The sequence below is a fragment of the Octopus bimaculoides genome, chromosome 25, assembly GCF_001194135.2.
Source record: "Octopus bimaculoides isolate UCB-OBI-ISO-001 chromosome 25, ASM119413v2, whole genome shotgun sequence".
Lineage (NCBI taxonomy): Eukaryota > Metazoa > Mollusca > Cephalopoda > Octopoda > Octopodidae > Octopus > Octopus bimaculoides.
In genome coordinates, this window is record NC_069005.1 from 28,880,397 (window position 1) to 28,891,229 (window position 10,833).

The 10,833-nt window shown below is 37.5% G+C and overlaps 1 protein-coding gene across 2 annotated transcripts in view; it reads left to right on the forward strand.

Annotated features, from left to right (window-relative positions):
* Positions 1 to 8,806, forward strand: part of LOC106874900 (INO80 complex subunit B) — a 17,698-nt gene extending 8,892 nt beyond the window's left edge. The window contains exons 3-10 of one of the 2 annotated variants that reach the window (XM_014922813.2): positions 624 to 713; positions 2,855 to 3,003; positions 3,458 to 3,633; positions 4,254 to 4,305; positions 4,773 to 4,873; positions 7,188 to 7,244; positions 8,086 to 8,204; positions 8,614 to 8,805. In XM_014922813.2, the coding sequence (XP_014778299.1) occupies positions 624 to 713; positions 2,855 to 3,003; positions 3,458 to 3,633; positions 4,254 to 4,305; positions 4,773 to 4,873; positions 7,188 to 7,244; positions 8,086 to 8,204; positions 8,614 to 8,749 (880 nt within the window). In that variant the 3' untranslated portion in view covers positions 8,750 to 8,805. Of the gene's footprint in view, positions 1 to 623; positions 714 to 2,854; positions 3,004 to 3,457; positions 3,634 to 4,253; positions 4,306 to 4,772; positions 4,874 to 7,187; positions 7,245 to 8,085; positions 8,205 to 8,613 lie in introns of both variants that reach the window. The other variant, XM_052976614.1, reaches the window with a different exon arrangement.
* The last annotated feature ends 2,027 nt before the right edge of the window (positions 8,807 to 10,833 follow it).

Sequence of the window (10,833 nt, forward strand, 5' to 3'; positions counted from 1 at the left end):
CACTCATTTGAGACCTAATAATTTTAATTCAAATTTTGGAATCAAACTCATGACTTTACGAGTGTGTATCAAATACCCTAACCATTATGCCATAACACCTTCACTACACACGCACAAACACACACATGCACCACACATGTGCATGTGTATATGAAGGTATGTACCTTTTGCTGATGTATGGTACATCATCATGAGTGATGCAAGCATCTGTAAGAAAATTGAAGGATAAAAGAAAAGAAAACAAAAAAAAACTGCTCTTTTTGACTGATTAAATCCATTGAGATATTTTTTTCTGCATTTCCTTGTTACTCTTACCACCAAAATTGCTGCGAATCAGTGAGTGATCCAGTTGGGAATCCATTACACTATAAATAACAAACTTTTATTTTAACATATGTTGCTGGGATTTCTAGGGAATTTAAGAACAAAAGAAAATAACGGTAATAATAATAATAATAACAACAACAACAACAATAATTATAATAATGAAAATATTTCTGATCTTATTTCTGTAGTAACAATGTTTTGGTTAATAAAATAATTAACCACATTTTCAACTGTCATATTATTGTATATTTATATATCTATATTCTTATATATGTTTAATGGTGTATATAATATAGGTTTGTACTGAAAGATGATAGCAACACCTCTTCACTTAATGAATACTCACCAACTGCTGTTGCTAAAATGAAGAGCGGTGGTAACGCTAAGTAAGTTCGTTAACTATTTTTGTTTCATGTTTGTGTGTTGGTGTTGTTGTTTTGCCCCCAGACATCAAGCCTAGCCCGGCATGGCTGACCTGGGGCTTAACAAAGGCATTCCAGCCTTTTCCGCTCTGTCTTTTTTGTATATCTAGGACTATGTCGTCCAACATTTTCCTTTCTGTTTTAGTTTTTTAAAGATGGAAAGGTGTGATTTTGGGGGTTGCTTGGCTGCTGTTTTTAACAGGTCAAAGCAGATGTTACAGAGCAGTGGCTCTCAAAAATGGTGCAGCTGCTTGCTGCTGCACACTGGCTTCATCAGAAGGCATATGTAGGTGTGTTGTGGGGTTTTTGAAATTATAATTTAAAGTTTTAGTAAAATTTGTACTAATGCTTGAGCATTTTGGAAAACATATTATTCAAAATTTCTGACATACACAAATATTACTAATAAGATGAGATAGGCATCATCATCATTATCATCATCATCCTCATCATCATTTTCATCATCATCATCATATTATTTAACATCCTTTTCTGTATGCTTGCATGGTTCAAACAGAATATGTTGAAGCAAGTTTCCCTTGGCTGGATGTCCTTCTTGTTGCTAACCCTCACCTGTTTTTATAAACAAAGTTAATATTTTCCCCTCATGGCTGGACATGTTCCCAAGGAAGACTGTAAATGGATAACATAGGTTGTCTGGTGGTGACACTTGTTTACAGTTTTTGTCTACCAGATCCACTCATAATGCTTTGGTCAACTTGGGTTGGGCTATTGTAGACAAGACCTTCCCAAGAAGCACACTTCTTAATCATACAGCTATGCCTTTGCCTTAAGTGATAAGTTTTCAATATTTTTTTCTAGATTTTTAACTATGAAAGACCTTCCCTGTCATGTGCACCAGTAGTTTTCTTTTTTTTTTTCTGTTTACATTTCAGAAGACCGTGAAATGCAAAAGGTAAAGTTCAACTGATGTAGAGGCTGTTTTTATAATATAGGTACATTATTGATTTTCCAGAAGCTTTGGTTCCAAATACTTGGCTGTTGCTGTTGTTCCTTACTACTGCTTCCAGGTGCCCAGCTTCTGCACAGAACTCCTCCTGGTCATCTGAGATGGCATTGTTACATATCTGGTTGAGCCGGTGGTACTCATTCCTGTTGCTATGCGTGTGAGCCTTGTGGCGGCTGTTAACTATCTCCAGTCAAACTTTTCTGTGCTTTTAATAAGGCTGATACCTGTTTGGAGTTGTGTCCCTTACTTATGAAATGACTAGCTCAATGGCAGATATTTTAAAATTGCTTTTTTTCTGCGTAGCATAAATATTGATTTATGATGTACAATTATTTGAATATGTTAACACAAGGCCACAAATTTTGCAGAAGGTTGCGTTGACTGTGGTATAGTTGGATATCTTGACTCCAGTACTTGACCACTGCATGTTTTATCTCTTCTGGAAGAATGAAAGTCAGAACGGACCATGTCAGGATTTGAACTCTGAACTCAGAAGTCGGCTACTAAATACAACGAAACAAGTTGTATGTCACATTAGGGATTCTGGCACTTCATCAGAAATTGGGTGGTTGATGGTGGAGTTATATGCTGCAGTATTTCCTCTGGGTCTTTAATGCTTTGGGCTGAAATCCTGCTGGGCTCAACTTTGCCTTTCATTCCTCCAGGGTCAGTATTGATTTCATTAGAAATCAATATTACACGTTGATCTTGCTCAATATTTACTTCATATAAGGTGGTGAACTGGCAGAGTCATTGACATGCTAGGCAAAATACTTAGCAGCATTTCATCTGACTTTACATTCTGAGTTCAAATACAGCCAAAGTCAATTGTCCCTTTCTTCCTTTTGGAGTCAATAAAATAGGTACCAGCTGAGCATTGGGGTCGATGTAATTGACTTACCCCTTTCCTTTCCCCAAAATTGCTGGCTTTGTGCTAAAATTTGAAATCAATATTTACTTCAAATGCAGGGCTTTCTAACCCGACCCCTATGGGATTGTACTTGAAGTATGATACCTTCTTACCTTAAATGTTGTGACAGTCAAGCAAATATTCTTTTTGTTGTTTCGTTGCAAGTAAACAAGTCCACCTTAGAGTATTGTGTTTAACAACTTTTTCTTCTCTTCATTCCTTCAGGCTGGCATCCCTGGAAGATGAACCGGTCGATGTTGATGACACCCAGTTACCAGATCCCTTAGCTTCTGCTATCCACCCCAGTTACTTAACTTCAAACAGTATAATTTCTGGTATAATGGCACCAAGTATCAACCCATGGGGATCATCGAGTGAGTATCTAACCCTTTAATGTTCAAACTGGCCATATTCGTCCCAAATATTCTATCATTCAGCTAGTGTTAAGAACATAAATTGTGACTAAGGTTTGGTGGAAGATTTTAGTTCAGAACTTTTGAAAACAAGACATTTGTACTCAGAGTCAGAGCTGGTTTCAGCTGGGTTGGTAACAAAGGGGTTAAGGTGGCAAGCTGTAGAATTGTCTGCACACTGAGTTCATATTCTGCTGAGGTTGACTTTGTCTTGCATCCTTTTGGGGTTGATAAAATCAGTACCACTTGAGCACTGGAGTTGATGTAATCGACTTACTCCCTCCCTCAGAATTACTGGCCTTGTGCCAAAATTTGAAACTATCATTGTTGTTGTTATGATCATTGTAGTCATTTAATTGGTTATATAAGAGTAATTCTAATGTTTTTTTGTCTGTTTATTCCATTGATGTCTTAGTTGACTTTGATATGACTCCTGAGAAAGTTGAAGACACACCTGAAGATGGAGAGGAGAAGAAAGAGGAAACTTCTGATGAAGAACAAGCCTGGTTGGATGCTCTGGAGGCTGGTGAACTGGATGATTTTGGTGAGATCCGCAAACCTAAAGATCCAAACTTGTTGACAGCGAGACAGGTGAGTCAAGGAAACTATTTTTTTCTTGTTGTTTTTCTTTCTTTTTTTTACTACAACTTTTTGTTTATTTCTCTTTTAGAATTGTAGTTGATATTACATTTTTACCAATTTCACTCTCTCTCTCTTTCTCTTGAAATATTTGGTGGGGTTGTGTGTGTGTGTGTGTGTGTGCACATGCACCTGTGTCTGTATTGTCATCATCATCATTTAACATCTTTTTTTCCTTACTGGAATCAGTTAGATGGTTTGACAGGAGCTGGTGAACCTGCGAACTGCATGAAGCTGTACCCTGCCTTTTAGCATTCTTAATGATAAGATATTTCAGGAAGTTAGATATTCTCTTTGTGTGAATTAGTGCTGTGGACACTGATTTGATAAATGCTGGTTGACCAACTTGCACATACCCTACAGTGATGGCGTTGCTGCAGAGAATGGCCAACGGCACTCACTACCGCAGGCCTCAAATAATTCGGCATTGAATCAGTGATGCCAAACCTCTCGTAACCATTATCTGTTTGGTGTGTGTGTATGTGAGAGAGAGTGTTTCCATGTGTTTGTGAGAGTGTGTCTTCTCTACATTAATACTCTGAACTTATTGGTCCTTTTCTTTTAACCAACAGAGGGCATTGCTGCATGGAAAACAAGAACAGGAACTTCTAGAGTTGCCATCAGGTAAACACTTAACCTTATTTGCTGGTGTGTAACTTGCCTCTTTTCTCATTTAAAAAACATTTTAGAGGAAGCCCCTGTGTGCTATATACAAAAGTTACTTTTTTATGTAAAAGAGTAAAAGACTCCCTTCAGTCACAAATGACTATGGGATTGCACCTAGAAAGTTCCCCTCCGAGGCATAAGTTTGGACAAGGTTGTTTATGGAAGACCAGCAGTTGCTCATGCATGCCAGTCTCCTCTCTCCACACCACCGATGTTGTCCAAGGGAAAGGCAAAGGCCGATACAACTTGATACCAAGATGGTGTCACTGCATGGCTGAAGACTGGAAAAAGTAACAGATAAAAGATCTATCTATATATATATATATGTTTGTCTATTTATCTATCTATCTATCTATCTATCTATCTCTATGTATACGTATATATGTGTGTGTACATCTTAATATATTCTGTCTGTGTGTTTGTAGGTTACAAAACTGTGGAACTTACAGAAGAACAAATACAGAGGCGCCAGCAACGAGCTAAAAAACGACGGCTACAGGCACAAGAAAAGAGAGAGAAGGATAAGGTAAGGAAAATAACCTTTTGGGTTGGTTGTTCTTGCTGTGTATTAAGCTGCCTTATCTTTTAGTTAGCTCTGCACAAGCTGACATATTGGATTGCAGCTAAGTTCTCTGCCATCAATTCATCGCAGGTGAATTCACTGTGAAGAAAGTTCATGGTGAGGACAGTTTACCGAGAAAATATATCCATAGTATATCACCATTAATAGTTAAAAACTATTTTATTGAAGAAAATTGAAGATGGTGAACTTTCCCTGAGATGAATTGGTGACAGTGAAATTAAGTGATGTGGACATATTGCATAATGATAAATACAGAATGTTTTAGGTGCAGGCATGGCTGTGAGGTAAGAAACTTGCTTCCCATTCGTATGGTTCTGGGTTCAGCCCCACTGCGTGACACCTTGGGAATGTCTTTTTCCTTGTGAATGGATTTTTGGAAGATGGAAACTGAAAGAAGCCCACTGTGTATGTGTGTGTAGAGAGAGAAAGATATGTACTTGCATAACAAGTGACTTGATCTGAGATCGTGTACTAAAGCAAAAACAATTGCAGCGTGGAAGACATTTGGAAGCCATTTAAGAACACACAGAAACCATTAGTTTCACTTCAACATTTGAATTTAATATTTTCGTTGCTTTGAAACCTCAACCTGTTCGCTGACAAAACTTCATGCTATTTAAGTCACAATATTTGGATTCAACTAATCTGGTAGTAGTCAGAAAAAAAATTCCTTAATGTATCATTCTATAAAATATATAAGCATACAGATTATTCTGTTGAATGTAATGCTTGTTTATTCATATTATTTGGGAAATTTGGAGGTGTTTACATGGGGAAACAAGGAACAAACGACACCATGTAAGCAAGCTCTTCATTTCTGAGCAGTCACACATGTCAAGAAGCCCAGAGGTATGTGAAAGCACATGGCTCAGTGGTTTGAGTACTAGGCTTACAATCACGAGGTAGTGAGTTTGATCTCTGGACCAAGCTGTGTGTTGTGTTCTTGATGATTGTTTATTTTTAGAATGTCATTGTAGGATAGGTGTGAGAGGCCTGATTTGGCCACTTTGAACGTAAAACAGGTAGAATATTTGGGCTGGCTATGCTGGTTTAAATGCTAATGGGTTAAAGACATGTACCATTATACACCAATCAGGAAACTTCATGGAACAAATGCTGTGAATGGTTGGTTTTGAAGTGTAATAGCCAATCAGAGATCGTCTTTCAGTAGATGTATCTCAATAGAAAAAAAATTTTGGCCTTTTTGGCTACACATACCAAAACACTTTGTGTCTCAAAAGGGGTTAAACATAGAAAAACAACCACACCAGTCACTATTTTGGTGTATCCATGTGTTTTGTTTGTTTGCCTGGTGTCTAAATGGTGGAGCAGGAATAAAGTTAATGTGTTTTTTTAGGCTGGTGTTGCTATACAAGTTTGTTATGTGGCTGAGTTTTCTAAATAAATACATTGTTGCGCATTTTTCGACATTGATCGATCTGTTGATATTGTTGCTAGTAGAAAGTTGGCATGGTTCCAGGTCAGAATTACAGCTGAACTACACAAAACGAATCATGAATTGTGATGTAAATACATAGCTGAGCAGTTAGTTGTACTGAAGATGTGTGTGTATGTATGTGGTGTACGTTTGTGTATATACACATGGAGCCTGGTGTTGCCATCCGGTTTCACCAGTCCTCAGTCAAATCGTCCAACCCATGCTAGCATGGAAAGCGGACGTTAAACGATGATGATGATGATGATGATGATATATATACATATACAAACATTTACATACACACACACACACACGTATAATTGTTAAACAGGACATCAAACATTAAGGCAAGGCAAACATCTCAAGTCATATACAATATTATTATTACAGGAAAAAATTCAAAATCTTACAGCTGTTTCTGGGATAGCCTCAGGTATGGGATATTCCGTCATCAGAGACAAATTGGGGGAAAGAAAAAATTTAAAAAATATTGGGGAAAAAATATATATAGATATATGTGTGTATATATATATATATATATATATATATATATATATATATATATATATATATATATATATATACATACACACACACACACACATATACAGACACTTATGCATAGACACAGGAGTGGCTGTGTGGTAAGTAGCTTGCTTACCAACCACATGGTTCTGGGTTCATTTCCACTGCGTGGCACCTTGGGCACCATTAATATTATATATGAATTATAATGTTGCTATTGATGGTAATGTTATAATGTTGTTATTGATGATAACGATGATGATAAATTTTTTCCCATTCTGTCTTTCTTCATAGAAACAAACCCTTGAAAGATTATTAAAGAAACAGGAAACAAAGGCGAAAGGACCAAAGGTAGGTGATTCGATTCTTCTGGTTTGCTTCTGGACATTATCGCATTTGGTGTTGAATGAAACATCACAGAAGGCATCAAGGTACCACACTCATTAGGCTTTTTTAGGTTTTCTTTCCAGAGCCAGGAAGTTCTTGAGCTCCTTGTTAGCTGTTGACCTTCTATTCTTCTCAAGTGTGGCCCACACCTGAGTACTGCTTGTGTGACTGGGTTAGTATTGCTACACACACACACACAATATCACAGACATACATGCCAACACACACACATAGACACACATACACAGACATTCATTCATACACGTAGACATACATATGTACATGCATAGACATACACAGGCATACGCATAGACATATGCACGCACTTAGACATACACACACACACATTTGCATAAACGCACACACACACATTTACATATACGCACTCACACAGACATACTCATGCATTGACATACACACATGTAGACATACAATTGCATTTAGGCATACATCAGCACACATAAACACACACGTCCACATAGATACACACACACACCATCGGCCACATTCCAAAGGCTCCTTGACCGTGCTTATGATAATGATTAGCTTTATATTGGCAGTATGAGGGTGCATGGCCTGGTGGTTAGGGTGTTGCACCCACGATCTTACGATCGTGGTTTCAATTCTTAGACTGGGTGGTGCATTGTGTTCTTGAGTAAAACACTTCATGGAGAGAGTGAGCTGATGTACGGCATAGACATTTGATCATCATAAACAAATCCTTTGTGCAGGTCATACATTATCCATCGTTTTGGCAGTAATGAAGAATAGTAATATGATTTTATTTTTCATTTAATAATTTCAGTTAAAAACCAACAAGCGGACTGACATTGCGCGATATAGCTATGTGAATGGAGTATCTGGTATTTTCATTTCTGTACCAGCAGGATTTGATTTTCCACTGAGATCTCAAACACGAACTGAGTAAGTATATTCACACTGTTTACTGTACTGGTTTCTGCTCGTTTACTAGATCTTCCTCAGATGGGACCTTTCTCTCTGGAGGAAAACTCAAGTTAAATAATGTAGCCCTAGACATACTCCTAAAAAGATAGGGTTAGTATTGGTCATGGCCTTTGATTGTAATGTCTGCCTGATGAAAATTATTACAGGTGAACTTTTGTCAGGATTAACTTCAGGCTAAAACACTCTATGCTGTAAAAACCATGCCAAATCTGACGTAGAACATGACAGAACCCTCCGACTCATCTGTTCTTGTCGAACCATCCAACCCTTTCCAGTATGAAAATAGAAACATTAAATGATGATGACGACAAAGAAGAAGACCCCAGTATTTGGTACTGTTCTTAAATGTTCTCATTGTTTCTTTCAGCCGTCCCAAAACTGTGTTGTGTGGAGTACGACATTGTAACAAAGTCCGGAAATATTCATGCTCTAAGACCGGTGTTCCACTCTGCAGTTTACAGTGTTATAAGAAAAATTTACAGTTACATAAAGTTGCTTCATAACATGACGGGAAGTGAGTTTCTTTGAAAATAAATTTTACTTTTATATATTAAAAAAAAAGTTTTGTTTTGTTTTGTTTGTTCTTTTGTGTTCTTTTTTTAATATAATTACAGTTTTGTTGTTGAAGTATTTACTAACCAGCTTTTTACATTCTGAGTTCAAATCCCACTGAGGTCAACTTTGCTTTCAGGTTTGATAAAATTCAGGTACCAGTCAAGAACTGGGGTTGATGTAACTACAACTACTACTGTTGAGTGAGAGAGCTTGGGAAGTCTGCTACAGAGGCATTGAGCATGCTTTGGCAAGCTTACAGCGATGAGGCAATGGGTTGTACACAATGTTTTGAGTGGCATGGCCACTTCAAAAGCAAAGAAATGTCCCTGAAAGCCCTGTCATGAGCGTCACTCCCAGAAATGTGAAGAAAATTCATCAGCTTGTTCATGAGAAACATCAGAGGACAATCAAAGACATTTTGAAGCATTTGAGGGAAGACATTTGGCAAAAGCGACCGGATCAGTGGAGCAAGAAGCATTAGATTCTTCACGGCAACAATGCATCCAGTCACCAAGTTCTCCAAGTGAGTTTCTCGCCAAAAACAACATGGTAACATTTCTGCACCTGCCCTATTCGCCAGATTTAGCAACTGCAGACTGCCATCTCTTCCCCCAAGACGAAAATGTTTTTCCTGTCCTTTTCTGTATCATCTAACTGTGCAGATGTTTTGTCATCGCCTGTTACATTCTTGTTCCATTTTTTTGTCTACTTTATTCATATATAGGCGCAGGAGTGGCTATGTGGTAAGTAGCTTGCTTACCAACCACATGGTTCTGGGTTCAGTCCCACTGCGTGGCACCTTGGGCAAGTGTCTTCTACTATAGCCTTGGGCCAACCAAAGCCTTGTGAGTGGATTTGGTAGACGGAAACTGAAAGAAGGCGTTAGGAAGGGCATCCAGCTGTAGAAACTCTGCCAAATTAGATTGGAGCCTGGTGTTGCCATCCGGTTTCACCAGTCCTCAGTCAAATCGTCCAACCCATGCTAGCATGGAAAGCGGACGTTAAACGATGATGATGATGATGATGATATGTATGTGTGTATATGTTTGTGTGTCTGTGTTTGTCTCCCCAACTTCGCTTGACAACCGATGCTGGTGTGTCTACGTCCCCGTAACTTAGCGGTTCGGCAAAAGAGACTGATACAATAAGTACTAGACTTACAATGAATAAGTCCAGGGGTCGATTTGCTCGACTAAAGGCGGTGCTCCAGCATGGCCGCAGTCAAATGACTGAAACAAGTAATAGAATAAAAGAATATATATAATTTCTTGACAGCAGGTGTGTTTCTGTCCCTGTAACGTGATTCAATTAAAGACACTGATAGAATAATCTCCTGGCTTGAAAGAAAAATTAGTGCTGGAGTCCATTCATTTGACTAAAATTCTTTTAGTTAGTAGCCTAATGACTAAAAGAAATAACAGAAAATAGACATATAACCAAAATATATATGTTGGTCTGTGTATGTATGTATGTATGTAAAACTGTTTGATGCAACATTTATAATAGAACAAGAGAAGGTTCGGAATTGGATTTTTAGTACCATTTTAATTCTTTATTTCTTTCTTTATTCATTTTTGTCTTTCAAGTCTCTTTTTTTTTTTTTTTTTCAAATTTTGTTTTTCCTTTTAATGTAGCAATTATTACAACTTCCACAACAGGTGCTCTCAGATATAATGTAAACAGGAGAGAGGAAAAAAAAGGGGAGAAATGGGGATAGGGGGAGAAGGAAGGAAGGAGTCGGCTATGCCAGGAAAGGGCAGGATTGATGACGAAAAAAAAAATTTCTTTCATATATATATATGTATGTATGTGTATATATATATATATATATTTATATATCTATATGTATAACTCAAATAAACTGTAAAAGTAATATGGCAGTAATATTGTCTGCATGTGTGTATGGGCATACATACATATATACACACATACACAGACATACCTATATTCACATATGTATACATATGTATGTATGTGTATGAATGTATATATCTATGTATATGTGTATGTATATATATATATATATGTATGT